This window comes from Pithys albifrons, chromosome 13, assembly GCF_047495875.1.
Source record: "Pithys albifrons albifrons isolate INPA30051 chromosome 13, PitAlb_v1, whole genome shotgun sequence".
Classification (NCBI taxonomy): domain Eukaryota; kingdom Metazoa; phylum Chordata; class Aves; order Passeriformes; family Thamnophilidae; genus Pithys; species Pithys albifrons.
In genome coordinates this window covers 22,038,516-22,056,434 of record NC_092470.1, presented here as the reverse complement: position 1 = coordinate 22,056,434, position 17,919 = coordinate 22,038,516, and the positions used below count along the sequence as shown (strand labels likewise).

At 43.5% G+C, this 17,919-nt stretch overlaps 1 protein-coding gene across 4 annotated transcripts in view; it reads right to left on the bottom strand.

Annotated features, from left to right (window-relative positions):
* The window catches only part of TP53BP1 (tumor protein p53 binding protein 1), a 31,674-nt gene that overhangs the window by 11,922 nt on the left and 1,833 nt on the right, over nt 1–17,919 (bottom strand). Inside the window, exons 1-15 of one of the 4 annotated variants that reach the window (XM_071568939.1) lie at nt 14,601–14,944; nt 14,470–14,521; nt 14,310–14,397; nt 14,001–14,071; nt 13,227–13,385; nt 12,721–12,793; nt 11,699–11,850; nt 10,739–10,868; nt 10,322–10,413; nt 9,133–9,335; nt 6,933–8,124; nt 4,182–4,301; nt 3,319–3,555; nt 2,249–2,300; nt 1,003–1,095 (exon numbers count right to left, since the gene is read on the bottom strand). In XM_071568939.1, the coding sequence (XP_071425040.1) occupies nt 1,003–1,095; nt 2,249–2,300; nt 3,319–3,555; nt 4,182–4,301; nt 6,933–8,124; nt 9,133–9,335; nt 10,322–10,413; nt 10,739–10,868; nt 11,699–11,850; nt 12,721–12,793; nt 13,227–13,385; nt 14,001–14,071; nt 14,310–14,397; nt 14,470–14,521; nt 14,601–14,777 (2,891 nt within the window). In that variant the 5' untranslated portion in view covers nt 14,778–14,944. Of the gene's footprint in view, nt 1–1,002; nt 1,096–2,248; nt 2,301–3,318; nt 3,556–4,181; nt 4,302–6,932; nt 8,125–9,132; nt 9,336–10,321; nt 10,414–10,738; nt 10,869–11,698; nt 11,851–12,720; nt 12,794–13,226; nt 13,386–14,000; nt 14,072–14,309; nt 14,398–14,469; nt 14,522–14,600; nt 14,945–17,919 lie in introns of those variants that run through there. The other 3 variants (XM_071568940.1, XM_071568941.1, XM_071568942.1) reach the window with 3 other exon arrangements.

The following is a 17,919-nucleotide window of genomic DNA, read 5'->3' as shown; positions in this document are numbered from 1 at the left end:
AATTGCTCAGAACTCAGTGAGTCTCAAATTATAAAAAAACCTTCCAGCACTTCTCAAGTGATACACGTGGTAGCAAAAAGTATGTCTGCCACTGTGCAGAACTAGACGCTTTTTCAAATACTAACACAGCAATCTATACTCTGCATATCAGGCACCAACTATGCAACTTGCTTCCAGAAACATGCCATCTTCAAGCTACTACAGGCTGCTCCAGCACTTGATTGCCTTGAAATTGGTAATCACATCTATCAAGAAGACCCAGCAGCATAAACACAACTGCTGTCTAATGTTTTAATTAAAATTTGTCTGCTCTGCCAAAAGTTTTACTATGCACTAGATGGGACTCTATACTGAGCCCTACTAGAAGTCCATATTTGGCTTCCCTCAGGTACTTTGAGGAATGAGTGTCTTCCCTTCTGCCTGGGCCTCATCCAGCACTGGAACTCCCTGTTCATTATGGTTTTCAGTGTAACTGTTCCATGCTCTTGAAACATAGGTTAATCTTTCCATGCAGACCAAGACCTTATTGCCCAATCAAAAGACAGAATGAAAAACACTAAAGAAGCAGATTTCTACTCCTAATCTTCCAGGAAACATCCCTGTCACCCTAACACAGGCACCCGTACAGTCTTTTTCCAAGCAAAGACAGCAAAAATTGATGAACTTGGAAGAGAGACAATAGCAGAAACAAAAGCAAACTAAGTTGGTCAGAAGATCTTGGAAGAGGAGAAAGAAAAGATATTTAAACAGTCTTAAGTATGATCTCAATTCTCTCAAACCCCAGATTTTACCGAAGCATATCGGTTGTCTGGAATCACACTGCTGCTCAGTCTGACTGCCAGGTGAGATACAAACATACAGTATGTAGTATACTTACCCCCTTGTCCCCAATATTTTAAGTCACACAAGGACAATGCCTTAGTGCAATTTCTTTGATGCAGAAAATGCACATGTGCATATAAATCCACCCAGGACTGGCAGGCAAAGACTGTGAGGAGTTACCTAAATGGAGAAGTGGAAAGACCATGACCTCTGGCCTCATCCTCCCGACGAACTTCACAGACACGACTAAACACAGATGATGCTTTCTGGGAACTAGCAGTGCAGATTTAAAACAAACAAACAAACAAAAAAGCATCAGGGAGAAAATCCCTTATACAGCAAAACAAGTCTCTAGACCCTTAGGAAAGCAACAGCTGCTGCTGAGCTTGTTGACCTACACAGCCACAGAATGAGTCAGATTGTCTTGTCTCAAACGTCAAGAAACAAGCTGCAATTGCATAAGCATTTCTGCAGACACACTAACAGCCAAGAGCAATTTAACTTTTCCAGAAAATAGTGTGGGAAACTGCAGCACCATCAGGAGTCTGAGCATCTGCTACCTCTAGTACCCAATAGGGGACACAGACCATTTATGGCTGACTTCTCAGGAAATTGACACCACCCCAAAAATACGGGAATGAAAGCAGTCTCTGAGAGTTCATGTTCAACTATACCTAGTTCAACCATCCTCAAACAGTGAGAAGTGACTATCACCCATCCTCAGCATTGAGGCATGATTACCATTCAGCATGCAACCCTGTGACTAGAGATACTGAGTTTATTCACAAGTTTTCTACCTACTTCAAACCACTATGCTTCACTCAGATGACTACAGGCCACTGTTTTCCTATTCAGGTTCCTATCAGTACTTACAAACGATACTTCCCAAAAGCTAAAATCAAGAAATGCTAGGCATTAAACATGAGATAAGATAGATACATACAAAATACCAAGGGAGTAACTTATGTTTTGGTCAACACATTAAACTGTGATTTCTGTATATCTGTGAACTCATGTTTTTATCAGCTTCATATCAAAAAGATAATACTCTTGTAGAACTTCTCAGAGATTCTTTGCAGAAAATGGCACAACTAGGAAAGAAAGCAGAAAACCATATATTTGAAATTTAAGAGGTGGATAAGGCAGACTGCACAAGATATGAATTTCTGGCCTTAACTAAAATCAGGAGACAAAATGCTGACATATTAAGAAGCACAAAGCCTGTAATGAACAAGCAGGTGGGGTTCCCACCTTGCCTATGTAATTAAAACCTGCTGCAAGAGCTAAAGAGTTTCATGTCGTGGCTACTGCTAAGAGCATTCCTTGCTTCTGCATCTCCTGATTTTTTCCCTCCTGCTGGTAAGGTGTGGAAACAAGATCTACCCAGACCTTTGTATTAACTCTGCACACCAAGAAGCCCAGTTACCTGGCAGTAGTCACAGCAGCAGATCCATCTTTCCTGTCACTGGCTACAGGCTCTGAAACAAGAAAGGAGGGAAGGATGATACTGGCATCATACAAAAAAGACTCTTCTGACCCCTCCTAGCTCCCCTCATTCAGTGAAGAGAGGCTGAGTAACACTGGACATAGGGTGCCCAGGCTTCCCCATCCAAATTCTCAGAACAGACCGAAGTTTCCACAGGTTTTTGACTAATAGACTGAATGTCACTGTTCTGACTAAAATACTGTCAAACTTTTTTTTTGTCCAGATTATGAATGAGTTCAGAAGAAGCCACAAAGATAATCAGAGGGCTTGAGCACCTCGGAGTCACCTACAGAGACAGGCTGAGAGTTGGGGTTGTTCAGCCTGGAGAAGAGAAGTCTTTGGGGAAACTCACTGTGGCCTTTCAGTACTTAAAAAGCAGCTTATAAAAAAGAGGGAGAGACTTTTTATGCAGGCACATAGTGATAGGACAAGGGGAAACAGTTTTAAACCAAAAGGCAAGAGATTTAGGTTAGATGCTAGAAAGGAATTCTTCCCTGTGAGGGTGGGCAGGCCCTGGCACAGGTTGGGCAGAGAAGCTGTGGCTGTCCCATCCCTGTGAGTGTCCAAGGCCAGGTTGGATGGAGCTTGGAGCAACCTGGTCTAGTGGAAGGTGTCCTGCCCATGGCAGGCAGCTGGGACTAGATGGTCTTTAAGGTCCCTTCTGACCCATTCTATGATTATACCTTTTATACATACATACATATATATAAAAAATAATCTTTTTCCTCCCAATACAATCAAGCTCCACTTCCTGTCCTGTGATGTTGCCACTATACATCACAATTTTTAGTCTTCTGGAAATACCTTTCCTCACAACAGAGGCCTCTCCTCTCAACTCCATCCTTGCTTAGAGCATTGCAGAAACAGAAACAAATTTAAGTGACACTGCCCAAAAAGAAAAATGAGAAAAATTACAGACTCAGAGACTGTGTTGGGGAATGCCAGGGAGAGGTTTTGAGTTAGGGCTGAGATCCAGCAGGACCCGTACGTATCAGGTTTCATCCTCTTACTTTCCAAACTGAATGGCAAGGACTCCTCACTCCCGTCGTTCACAGGGGTAACAAGGTTCATTCGCAGAGAAAGTTTTGCATCCGACTCTGGAAGCACACCCGCCTCTCCCTTTCCACACACTTCTGACACATCTGCTGATACCACTGCACTTTCCACAGTGACATTGTTGGTCCCCATGGTGCCCTCTGCTGTAACATCACTGGTTGCTATAGTGCTGTCTGGGCAGCTATCATCCACTGAAAACGGGAAAACAAAACCAAGAAAAACAAGTAGCTGTACTGTCATTCATACTGCTGGGGTTCAGGTCCTAGTTCATATTTGAAGATGCTTCACTGCATGCATTATTAGTAATGGAACAGTGCAGTAGTGGAAATTCCTTTCTAGAGACAGGAAGCACAAAAATTCTATAGCATAGGTATCATCTTTAGCTTGTGATAGAATGTTTTATTATTACCCAATCAGAACACACTTGCTTTCATCCAGCACTAGGCAGGGTGTCATTTCTGTGAGCTTAGCAGAGAAAGTCCAGCTAAAAGATGGGAGCAATCTTCTTTTAGTCTAAGTGCTGTCACTACTCAGAAGGTTTTTTTACATTCTTTAATGAAGCCAAATACAGAACGCAGTGAGTGCAAGGAAGACATGCTCCATGCTGCCCTGTACTCAGGGAGAAAACACCTTCACTAGAGACCCATGAGAACACATGGCAAGGTAACTGGGGAAGGGATGAGCCATCCTCACAGAACCGCAAAGCAGCAATGTTCTTTTGCCAAGGTAGGTTTGAGTTGTCCCATCAGATCCTGCACCAAGAATCAAAAGCTTCCAAGCTTTCACTGCAGAACAGAGCCATTCAGGCCAAACTCACCAATTGGTGTGCTGTGACTTCTGGGTCCCATTTTAAGCTGGCCACTAAAAGGTGGTGTTATGCTGGTCAAGGGCTGAATGACATCAACCTCCTTTGGCAAAGTAAAATGAAATGGGGTTCCTAAAAGACACAAGCAGGAGGATTAGTAACTTCAGGGGAGTACTTCAGTTCAAATACCAAAAGCACAGGTCCACTGCACTGTGAAAACAGGGAAAAGTATAACATTGGTGCTGTAAAAAACCCCCCTGAACAGTTACTGGTTTCAGGACAGCTGCTCTAACTGATCTTCCTCATATTTTGTGTGGAAAATCTCCCTCAGTGAAAAGCTGGGCTGTAGTCCACTTGACGCAGGTGTTCCCAGGTGCCAGGCAAAAGGGAGACTAAATATCCTGACACGAATAGGACTTTCACAGAACGCAGCCTGGCTTCAGAAATGCTCAGGATTTTGCACAGGAAAGGGAGATGAGGCCAAAAACAGAAATGAAGGTTAGGACAGAAATGAATTGGCAGAGCTATGTGATGCCTGAATTGATAACCTAAAATTTAGAAAGAATGATGGCTGAGGTGGCTTATCTCCTCTGAGAAACCACACCCTGGTACATGTGTGGATCTTGCAGGATTTAAATAAACCAAAAACGTAGTAAAATGCTCCTTCTTTTTGCCTCATCCCATGCCATTTATTATCAAACTTTCAAGAGCATATAGAAGTAAGTTTCATAACCCTCTCACAGAAAAATGCTCAATCAGCAAGAAGTCTATCATCCATTTGAGAACTCTGAAAACCATCACCTGCCTGGCTACCACAAGCTTTAAAGATACAGTTCAGAAACTGTAGCATCCTGAAGACAACCCAAGAATTTCAGTGTGTTGTTGCAGTGGGTAGGGACCTTGTAATGCAATGGTACTCACATATCAAAGACCAATCACCCTTTCTCACAAAAAGCTTATGAATGCCTGTCAGATCATGGCCTAGAGTAGATCTCCATTTAAAAAAAAAGGGCAAGAAGGAAGGTCCAGCAAACTACAGGCCAGTCCATTTCACTTCCATCCAGGGAATGATGATGAAACAAGTCCTCTCAGGTGTCACCTCTAAGCACATGGAGGTGGTTATGAGGAGTAGTCAGCATGGACTGACCAAGGGGCTTGACCACTCTGGTAGTGATAGGCAACAGCTGCCTTCGGTGATGGAATAACTGGCTGGGTAGATGAGGAGGAAGCAGTGCAGTGTCTGTATTGACTTCAGCAAGGTTTTTGACTCCTGGAACATCCTCATAGGTAAGCTCAGGAAGTGTGGGTTGGATGAATGGATGACAGGGTGGATTGAGAACTGGCTGACTGGAAGAGCTCAAGAAGCCTGTGATCAGCAGCACTGTCTAACTGGAGGCCTGCAGCCAGCAGTGTCCCCACGGGTCAGTGCAGGATTCGGCCTTGTTCGACTTACTCATCAGTGACCCAGATGAAGGAGCAAGGACTACCCCCAGTAACACTTCACCCAAAGTTTGTGTTTATTGATTTATGCTTCATAATCTGTTGAGAAGGGATTAGACTCCTATTTATTATGAAAATAATCACTATGAGAATAAAGCTGCTTTAAGAGGGATGCTCAGAAGCTCTGCATGCTTTAAGGACTGAGTGATGGTGAGAACAAATACTGCTCAACGTACTTTTCCACCATGCGTTTCATGAGTCTGAAGGCAGCAGGCAGAACATCTCAAAAGCCTAAACTCTCTCCTAACACTGATCATCCCTTTAGTGTAACACAAATGCACAAAACACAACAACCAGCATTAATTTCTGAGTTCATTTTCTCCAAACAGTGGTTTACAGTTTTCTTTGAAAAGTAAACCCAACCATGTGTGATGCGTTCAAATTGCATGTATACATTTTCTATATAATAAAGTTTTTTTCCTTCTTTCAGTTAAACAAAATTAAAAATAATAATACAATTAATATAATAAATTAAGAACATTGTAGCTAAAACTTCATCATTAAACTTAAAGTTAAGGAAGATTTGAGGTCTGATAATCTTTCTCCTTCCCTAACAGACTTTCTAGAGGGGAAACACATTTTCTGACACTAAAATCAAGTTTTTTCATTCATTCTCATTTAAGGACTACAGAACTGTGTTTTAAAATGAAGCCACCTAAGAGGCCAAAGCTCCACAACACGCAGGCATAGCATCCCACGTCTTGTATAACTACATATAGCAATTAAAGGGATTTCAATGACTTATAACTCCTGTTGAGTCACATCTTGCAAGCAACTGAAGATAAATCAGTTGTATTAGTTTCCAGGCCAGAGTTGCTCTGTACACCTCCACAAAGAAAATTCTTCTCTGAGAATGAAAAAAAAGAGAGACTACAAGAGGGAAAGTACAGATTACCAGACATCCTTACTCCTTTCAAGGATGTTGCTGTTGCTGCTTCTTGAGTGGGGCAGAAGTTACAAAAACCCCTAAACTTTGCCAGGATCACAACACTCAGAGTTCTTAAGGTTGCTCTGCATTTCTACTATAAAACAATTAAGTCTTAGGAACAAGAATTACTTCATCATTCCTGTCCTGCACTAGCGTGGGACAGGGGTAAACAGCAAGGGCATGTTCTGCATGTAACACAGTAAGTTGCAGTGCTGCTCTTAAGACAGACTGCACCCAGTTATCAGTGCCCCTTGAAAACACTGAGGATTGTATACAGCTGTCTCTGACATTATAAAAAATAGATACCCGTGAACTACTAACCTAAATTCACTTACCACTGGAAGGACTCGGGGATTTAGCAGTCGCCTTCTCCTGTGGCTGTATCTGCTCTTCTTGCTCCAGATTCCTCAGCGTAACAGTATCCTCCATATTCCCTGGCACCTGATTCTCATGCTGAACTGCCTGTGTTTCAACGCCTCTCTCTTGAAGTGGTGACTGATGGCTTATTATCATTACCTGTTCCAATTCTGAACAACCTGGACGGTTTTTGGCACATGCCACTTCCGATGGAACGTCACTCTTTAACTTAGGACACAAATTGTTGTGTTGCTCCAATAACTCTCCTACAGAAGGCTTAGCTAAAACTTTACTAAGCTTTGGCATGCTTTCTGCAACAGCCTTACAAGACAGTTCATCCAGGTTCTTTGGCTCATCAATCTTTTCTAAGTCCTGGGCCTGATCAAACCACTTTTTACAAGAATCATCAGCAAATTCCACTTTCATATCATTGTGACACTGTCCCTCCCTATCAAGAATAAACCTCTGAGAAAGCACTGTATTAACAAGAGACCCATCTTCATTTGTTTGTTTCTCCTTTACTTGCAGTTTTTCTTCTTGTTCTTCACACTGAGTTTCAGGAACTGCCTCAGGTTCAGAAGTCTCTTCCAATGGAAAATTCTCAGACTGTACTTCTCTACCCTGAGCATCTGACAAACTCTCAGACAGACCAGATTGATCTGCAGCCGCCTGATTTCCAGAAACACCCTCAATCTCCCAATGAGCTGTAGGGGCTAATGACCTGTCTCCTTCAACACCTGCACTAATAAACTGTCCCACAGGCACTCCTGCAGCCTGTACATCCTCCATTTTGGCTTTTTCACAGTTTTCAGAGTGTGCTTGATCACCTGCATTCACTTCCAGTTTTATTTTGTTATTCTCCACAGAACGGAGTCTCAAGTCTGAGGCACTGCATTCAGAAATCCTCTCTAGCTGTGTGGTTTCACTGTCTTGGCCTGTGTTCAGAGAACCTGAACTGATGTCTGTATTCGTGGGCTGGCTACATATACTTGCAGAAAGCATCAGCTTACAAGACTCAGAGGGCTGTGACGCAGAGTCAACTGTAGACATCTTCGACAACGCATCCGTGGGTCCAGAGAGATCTCCTGGTAAACATAAAGGAGTTAAAGCAGCAGGTTTTTCTTCTCCTTCATGCTTCTTCTCTGGACTCTGAGTTGGAACAAAGATATCCTAAAATGAAAAAAGTGGGACATAGAGTACTAGGGCATTCCAAGTAGAACTGTTTATTTTTCCTAAGACATTACACTGGATGATGGAGCAGAGCAAGCTCAGCACAAAACTAAAAATAAAAAAAAACCCACCCAAACAAACAAAAATACAAAACTTTTTTTTCACCCATTTACAAGTCACAATTGTCCTGGTTTTGCTGAGAAAAATTATCACCACACATTACTATTTAGAATGTCTGTGGCAAAATCAGACACAATCCTTCATACACTTCTCTCTACAAAGTCAAAAAATACAGGGCAAGTATGGCAACTTAGTAGCTATTTTTAGTCAAACAAACAAGTGTTCTGGATAGATCCTCTGCTATATCTATTAACATGAATGCTGCTTTCAGCTAAGAAAAAATTCTGCTCCAACCTTTATTTTCTGTCTTCAGTTGATGAAATTTGTAATATCAAGCTACAAAATTACTAATTGTCTGCTAAATCCCTTTGAACAGTTATAATTTCCAGAATCAAAAAGCACATAGGAAACAATAATTAAGAATAAGCAACTTGCAAAATTCAGTAAATGAATTCTAGCCTTGTAGGAGAATACAAATGCCTATTACAAAACAGTTTCCCTTTCTCCATGACAAATGATGCTAAAGGTCTAGCCTGATAAAGTCTAATTTATGATGCAGTTTGGGATGCAGGATGCCCAGTTCAGCATAAGAAAGCAACAGCCTTCCACCTTTAGAAGAAAAAAAAGCAACAAAAAAGGTTTCTAGCATAGTCTAAGATAACAACTTCCATGTTCTAAAGTTCACTATGCCCTCTTAAGCTGTCCAGCATTTTCTCTGCACGAAAAACTGCTACAATCAACATATAACTGTAACTGGTGGGAACAGGGAAGTTTGTAAAAACCAGTTTAGTAGGGAAACTCAGCACAGCAGCACAGAGGTTGACTCAAATACACCTTCTGCATCAGCCATACAAAAACCTCAGGAAAGATATCTACACAAACTCTTACATGAGAAAACTCTGGTTGTGATGGTATAGGTAAGGATCCTGGAAAGAAGGTTGGGGCACTCTGGGACACTGGAGTTGAAGCCTGTGGCTGGACAAGGGGTTGTGGAGGGATATATGGGATAGCCATCTCCACCAGTGTATCTCCTCTCTGCTTTTGCATCAGTTCTCTTCCTTCTGCAGCGATAGATACATCCATCTGTTCATCTAGTTATAAAGAGCAGAAAAGATGTGATAACCAAATTCTTGCACTGGACCTACAATTTCCAACATACTATTAAAAGATTTGTCTTCAGTGGCATGTTCAACTTTGTAAAATCTCTCCAGGGGAACTCTTTTGGGGCAGGGGGCATTAATCAACAATAACATCCATATTCTTATATTCAAAGGGGGAAAGCAAGTGTTTTGTTACAAATTCATATGACTGTTATGCTATAGATCTAGAACTTATACAACTAGAAAAAGGTATCTGAAATTCATAAAAAGCAGTTGAAGGTTTTTTCCATTTGCTACTTTATTAAAATGCAACTAAATTCAGACCTCAGCTAACAAAATATCCACTCTAACAGTATTTCACACTCTGTGACAGGAATCTCATGGAAAAGAATAGTTGATTTTGTATCATACTAGAAGTCTGCAGCATATCAGGGTATCTTATCCCTGATGGTGAACAGGGGCTTCGAGAAAATTTTTAAGCTATGGAACATACGGAATGATTTCTCTTTTGGCATGAGGTTCTACAATTCACACATATAGCATATGAAAGCTTTTTAAAATATTGTGAAAGTAATCTATGTTAAGGTAAGATAACCATTATGATGCAGTCCTTATCTGTCCTGCATACTGCTCTAACAGTATCTGCAAGTATCTCCCTGCAGCAAGAATGGCTAGCCCCTAAGAAAGGAGGACAACTGCAAGCAGCAATCTGTATCCCACACAAAATATTCCCATCTTTAGCCAACAGTACTAATTTTATTGTGGTAACTATACAGGAAATATCAACAGATAGAGAATATAAAAATTATAGGCAACAGAGTCACAGATACAGATCTCCTTCACCTACTGCCTTCAGTGTTCTCAATCCTGCTTCACTCTTTAAATATAATTTTAGCAAGTTTTGAAAAGGCTGCAAGCTCAGACTACACCACAGAGCACTGAAACACAAACCACAGACAGTATGCAGAAAATTTTACCTTTCCCTTGCTCCTGCTCAGTAGGACTGCTGGGCACAAGGGCACTGGGTCCAGAGGCAACAGGAGGAGGAATAACTAGGCCTGAAGAGACACTGTAGACCAAGAAAAGGCAATATGGAAATGAAGACCATACCTCAATGCATTAAGTTCTCCCCTTATCAAGCTCCAGCTTCTCGCAGTCAGACTCTCCTCATGAAAAAGGTCAGATGTTCACTAGCAAAAGACTAACAACAGCCACAGACCGCATGGGCACCTTTAGTTCATTTCATTGCCAAATACAGCCATGCTCCCCCCTCATGGTGCAAAATTAACACAGTGATTGCTTAAAATTAAGCACAAATCCTTGAATAAAAGGGAGCAATGGAAATGCACTACTGCAGTGAAGTTGTCGCAATAGTTTGAAGATTTTTTCCTTACATGGAATGACCCTCCTGTACAAGGCCTGCCTGTCCAGAGAGCTGCAGGACTTGCAGAGTGCGGGCAGGTGTGCATGCCAGAGAACTTCCCTCTTCCACGCTGGTTCTTGGACAGCCACTCCCTGTAGTGGCTTCAAACAAAAAGAAATAAAGTCAGACACATGGCCAATAATCAAGGTGCTCCGAAAATTCCAAAGAATTAAATTCATGCTATTGTAGTTACTTTTCAGACAGGTAAGGACAAGCTGACCTTCACAGAGTTTGTGAAGGACTACATATAGAAGTTCACTATGGGAAATGCAAGCACAATATAGTTCAGATACAAAAGATAAATTTGAATAGACTTTAGACTGTACAAGTCTTCCTCATTGGGAATTTAAAAAAAATTTTAAAAAAATTCCCAATGGCTCCAATGTCAGTACATTTGATCCAGCACTAGAATGCAAATACATGCAAGGTTCTAGTAAGAAAAGACAGACACCTTGCATTGACCACTGGCTCAGTGCAAGGAGAAGGTAGTTATTGAACCTCCTGGATACAGAGGGTTCATGGACAAGGTCATACTGGTATAGACATCACTGGGCACAAACTTGCCTACAGTACTTATCCACACAGTGTGTCACTACCAAAGGTGAGCATTCTACTGCCCCTTTCGGAGGAGAGTAAAAGGCAGGTATGGGTTTTGTTCTTCAAGGGGCACAGAAAGAAAGGAAATTCAATGTCTTTAACAGGACAATGTAACTATGCTAAAAGGAAGTGACATTTAGACACTGCTTCATAGCATGGTGAAAGAGGCTGTGGCCTTTCATTTCCAAAGTGTTCATAATTTCAGCAGAAATTACAAGAAAAATACTTAAAGCACTCTACACCTTCAACACTAGACGTCTGTAAGTATCAAGCAGGTATGATGCTTATAACTATCTCTGGGATGGACATTTTGGCTCTGCTTGTCTCCTGTTACCTGTTGCATGATTCTCAGGAAACATCTCTTCCTGGGTTGACAAGATATCTGACTCCCCAAGAACAGAATCAAGGGATTTCTCAGCTTTAGTGGGGTCACTAGTGGGGACAGACGTTTTCTTCCTGGTATGCTCCTCTGCTTCCTGCAGAGTTCTAGAAAGCAAGACATAGTCATTGACCTGAAAAATTAAAGTAATAAGACTACTAACATTGTAAAGAAAATTTATCCAAACCAATGAAAGGTATTCACTCGTGTATAACATAGATAAGAGAAAGGAGAGAAGAAGGAAGACTGACCTCTCCTGACAAAATAATGCTTTCATCTTTGATGAGTTACACTTTCAGAATTGTTTTTTAAGTTTTCTACCAATCTAAGAGATGCCTAAATGGAAGGCAAATCGTTCTACTGACTTCAATGTGGATTCTAGGAATTTCTTTTCACCTTCTTTTTAATGTTATTTTGGAGCAGAGTATGGTAATACAAGATAAGCTAAGTATCATATAAATTTTATGCCAGATGGAGTATTCAACAAACTGATGTTTCAGACTTAAAAATAATTGGAACTATAATTACAATAGTAAATACTCAAAAGTCATACTGGACTAAGAACCACTTAGCCTCCAAATTTCTCCTGTGCAGCAAAAGCCCACAATACAGTGATTATTTCAAGATATCTTCTGTGACTTAAAATGAATTATTGCTTCTAGTATATTCCAGTCATACAACTTTAAGAAAATTATTAGTACGTTTTATGAAGCAATGCACTCTCCCTTACAAACAAATCTATTGATATTTTTGTGTGTAGGAGGTTGACATCACCTCTTTTCTCAGCTAGGAATGCTGAGAGCACTCCTTAGTCAGCACTGCTGCAAAAAGGTCTCAGCAGTACTTCATCTTTCCTTTCACCTTTCTCTTTTGCCTTGAACCCTCTCCTATTTCCAAAAATCTAGTACAAAAAAAAAGACACAAATCAGCTTCCAGAATGCCCATAAGACACCCACAAACAAGACAAACTGTTTTACCTTTCAGACTTCCCTGCCTGGCTTTCCCTGGCTTCTGTGCTGAAGACACTTTCTGTGCTGTGCCCATGCAGTTCTACAAAGAGAAATATAAAAAAAACACCCAAACCAAACTGTTTAGGTCACCTGGATTAATAAACAAATAAGAAAGTGCAGATCTGTCATTTACACAAGCACCAAGGCAAGCTTTATATGAAGGGAAAAAAACCCAAGACAGGATGAGGTTCTTACTCGGGAAATAATTCAATATTTGATTGTCTTAATGTTCTGGAAACAAACTGGAAAGGAGGGTTGCAAGAATCTATGATAACACTTGCACAGCTACAAGAAAACAAATGAGCTAGGAAAGAGAAGGCAAAATTCTTTGCAACTACCAGTGAGCCATGAACTCATTTTTGAAAACTACTAATACTGTATTTCCTGTGAAAGAAACATAACATTTATAATTTAAAGAGACCAGATAGAACCTACAGAGCTGCAAAAGGACATCTATGATCATTTCCACTTACCATCTTTAGACTCATTCTCCACAAGTCTGGAAGAAAGGACAGCAGCTCCAGGGTGAAGCTGATGCAGAGCATCTCCTTCACTAGGCATGAAGTTACTCTCAAAGTCCTGGCTCTGTGAGAGCTCTAGAACTCCAAACTGCAGCTGTGATGTGCCTATATCTAACATCAAACATCCATTACAAACATATATGCAAAAACTGCACTGTATTCAAGAGCCACCTATCACATTTACAAAGGCAAAAGATATACCTTCTAACATACAAAGTATTTAGGTATTGCTAAAACTCTGAATAAACAAACAGAATCTGACCTCAGCTGTGCTAATTAAAATACAGTCACAGAACAGGGACAGTGGCCAATGACTCAGAAATTGGTATTAATCAGCAAGATCTTTTGTTATGCCATTAGGTATTGCAACAGGTTTTCATTCCACGATGAGAAAATAATCTTCCAGCCTGTGTCTGGAAATCCTCTGATGACACCAACCATTACGACAGTTCATAAAAAGGCTGCATTTCCTAATGGTCGTGATGCATCCCTGCCTCTTTTAAACCATTTCCAGTCTCCAAGATCCACGTTAATACTGATATAAAATCAATCCTTTTTTTTTCAAACAACAAAGCATAAAAATCAGCTTCCAGAAAAAGATGCCAATTCCTGACCCGCTATTACGGGCACAACTGCTGAGACAAGTCAGGCAGCTCAACTAAAAAACTGCACAGATAGTGGATCTGATTCAAAGCCCCAAGAACAGACCTGAAATGGAGAAGTTACCTTCTGCACAGGGAGAAGCAGCACAGTCGTCAACATCACCTTCGCCTCGCTCCCCGGCCTCTCCAAGGGCACTGCAACAGAGAGCCTCGCTCACGCCGCGCAGGGGCTCCTGAGGCCGCCCTCCCGCGCCCCGTGTTCCCAGGGCTCGCTCGGCACCGACCGGGCGCTCCCCGCCTTCCGCACCGCACGGCCCGGCGCGGGCTCGGCCCCGCTGCACCGAGACCACCCCTTCGGCCTGTCCTCGGGAGAGGCCCCGGAGGCGGCGGCCGAGAGCATCGGGCCGGCAGCTCCCAGGCCCGGCCAACGTACCTGCTCTCCCGGCCCGGCGATGGAGTCTCCTCCGCGCCGGAGCCCCGCGTGCCGCCGGCGCCGGGCCGGGCCGGGCCCTCCATGGGCTCTGCAAGAACAGCGTGGTCAGGCGCTCAGCGCGGCTCCCGGGCCCACGGCGGCCCCCGGGCCCCGCCCTTACCTGCGGGTACCTTCCGGGCCGCCCCGCCGCCGATGGAACCGCACACGATCTCCTGCAAAGCAGAGGCAAGGGCCGCGTCAGAGCCGGGCCGGGCCGGGCCGGGCGGTGCGGCCGCCGCGCCGGGCACTCACCAGCACGGGGCTCGGGCTCCGGCGGGCCGGCAGCCTGCGGGCCAGCTCGCCGAGCCAGACCTGCTCCGCGCCCGCGCCCGCGCCCTGGGGCTGCGAGTCCTCCACGATGAGGCGGGGCGTGTCTTGCTGCGAAAAGCCGGAGTCCAGCGGGCTGCTGGTGCTGCTGCCGCCGTCCATGCAGAGCGCCGCCGGCGGCCGGGCCGAGCCGAGCCGAGCCGAGCCGAGCCGAGCCGAGCCCAGCCCAGCCCAGCCCAGCCCAGCCCAGCCCAGCACTGCCCGGCCCGGCCCGGCCCGGCCCGGCCCAACCCTACGCCGCGCTTCCCGCCGCCGCCATCTTGCCGTGCGCCAATTGGCGCGCGCGCTCACCCGCCCACCCCGCGCCGTTGCCGGGGAGATGCGCGGCGGGGATTGGGATCGGCCGCGGCCGCGGAGTGGGAATAGCGGATTCGCCTGCTTGGGCTCTCCACGAGCGCTCAGGAGAGACAAAGAGTCTCCGTGTCCTCAGTCCGGCCCGAGCAGAGACTCGCGCGAGGGTGAAGGCCGCGACGGCCCTCCTGGCGCACGCGGCGGGCCGGGCCCGGGGCCGGGGCCGGGGCCGGGGGAGACTCGGGGCAGGCTCGGGCTGGGCCCGGACCGGGGAGGGGGTCGCTCGGGCTGGGGCCGGGGCCGGGGCAGGGGGAGGGGGTCGCTCGGGCTGGGGCCGGGGCAGGGGGAGGGGGTCGCTCGGGCTGGGGCGGAGGCCGGGACAGGCTTGGGCCGGGGCCGGGGCAGGGGGAGGCTCGGGCCGGGGCGGAGGCCGGGACAGGCTTGGGCCGGGGCCGGGGCAGGGGGAGGCTCGGGCCGGGGCAGGCTCCGGGCGCGGGGCTTCAGCACGGTGCCCTTCACACCCACTCTTCATTAAAAGTATAAAACAGCTCTGTGCTCGGCAACCGGCACGGTCCGAGCAGCGCTTATCCTTGACAGCCACCACCTGGTACGTCCTTTTCTGGATATCACGGGAGAGTGAAATATTTATTAATTTCCCTGTGTTTATATTATTAAACGGTTATCGAAGAAGCCTTGCAGCATTCAACTTCTTGCCTAAAACATAAGGAGTTTGAATACGTTACCAAAAATCGTTGGGAAGAAGTGAGACCCTCCAGTTGTCCCTTGTGACTGTTCAGTGAGCCAGGCATTACTTTATTCTGGCCAGATATGTAGCAAATCATTCCCTTTCAAGAGTTTTCACATATTTATATATTTTAGCAAACAAATTAATATGCATTGGTTTTAAGTTACACGATTTTCTCTCTTCATTTAATTAATATTCTATCCTTTATTGGCTAATTCGGTCCGCAGTCTTTGTTCCTCTTATCATTATTGCTCCTTAGTCAAGAGAGTCCCCAACTCTGAGGCTATAATGTCTTTGTCAATCCTCTCTATATCTTCTGGTTACTCCAACATGTCTTTGAAGGACCATAAATTTAAGATCCCAGAGATGTCTAACCTTCAACACACTCAAGCTTTTTTTTTATTAAAGCTTAACAGAGCTAGTCGAGAGAAACTTCAAGGTTTGTGATTCAAAGATCAAACTGACAAGAGTCTGCAAGATAAAAAAGGAACCTACCTAATTGCTACCAGTAATTAAATTTTAGGAAAGTTACATCATTTGCAAAAATTCCCCCCTTTGGAAGTGATCTTAACTATTTCTTTTAAGAAACTAACTCATTGAATATTTAGTAAGATTTAAGACACTAAAATACAATAACCACTATTAATAATATCCAACAAACAGACTAATTTAAATCCTCTCGCAAGTTCTCTTTTATATTTCTGCATCTCTGTATTTCATGTATGAGAATTCTATGTATTTAAAAACCTGTTGTAGAACAAAACCACAGGAGTCTGAAAAAGTGGTGCCTGGCCTAGAAAAAACTTATGCAATGTTATAGACAAAAAGTTGCACATAGTGAGACACTGTAAATATGAGTTTGTGTTACAGATTGTGTGTAATGGGAAATTCAAGTTTGCACATGCATGTTAAGAACATTAAACAGGCTAAAATATTTACAGTTACTACACAGGAGGGTGCTTTAGTGAGTGGTTAAGCTCCCAGAAGACGCTCCTTTGGCACATACTGAGCTGTATTATTGAAGTGTTGTCTTAGAAGTGTTAAAAGCTCACAGAGGATACTGAGGTATCTGAAATCTAGAAGTGGCAAATATGCCAATCACTGTCTCTCAAAATTCCCTTCAATTTCTTGAAAACTTTGGTAACAAATCCTCAGGCAAATTACTAGCTGTATTTAGGAGATAAGAAGGAGAGTAGTTAACAGCCAACATGGAGCTGTAAAGACAAGGTGCATAACAGCAATCTGATGTCTTAGGTCAGAGCAACAGGACAGAAGGGGCAGAATAACAATTTTAACATAGTAAGACTTTAGGCAGTATCTAAATGGGATTCTCATAAACAAACTAGGGAAGCATATCTGTGATGACATTTCAGTAAGATTAAAAAACCCTGTTCAATATCCATCCTCAGAAAGTAATAATCACCAGTAATGTGTCAAAACAAATACATTTGAGAGGGGGTTCAAACATCAATGTGCTTTTCCCGGTCAGCTCACTGTCTACTTTAATCACCTTGGTCACAAAATAAGGAGTACACTTATTAATCCACAAACAATCTGAAACTGAGGGGGACTACAAGTAGTAGAAGAAAGTAGTTTTTTAGTGGTCTGAAAAATGGACAAAGTACAGTGCAGGTAAGAACAAGACAAAAGGAAATAACTGACTGCAGAAATTCAGGACGGGGCTGATGGACATTTCTGTAAACCAGAACAATGGTGGTCATAGTGCCTGACCAGCTGAGTCAGTGTTGTGGTGCTGCTGCAGGAAAAGGTGCAAACATTATACTTGTGTGTAGTGTGCATATATTAAATGCATGAAATACTTCCTGTGCTCTGCACTGGCATGGCCAAACTTCAGCCCCTGCATCTACTGAGAAGATGGCAAAGGATTTGGCTATCATAACAGTCGTCAGAAGAAAGCAAATAATTTGTTTCTCATACTCACAGATTAGAGGACAACTGTGAATTTGTTTTTGTGAACTGCAAGTAGATTTAAATTAAGACAAAACAGAAATAATCAAAAATATTAAAAAGTAAAGCTAAAGAAGTTATAAAAATTATGCCATCTCTAACATTTAAGACTTCTTTTAAAAGTAGTAACAAATGGGTAGAGTTGATCTTAATCTGAAATAGGAAGTTGGACTAGATTATCTCTGGGATCTCCTTCCAGTTTTTCTGCATTTTGGTACTTTGCATGAACCTGTGTAGGAC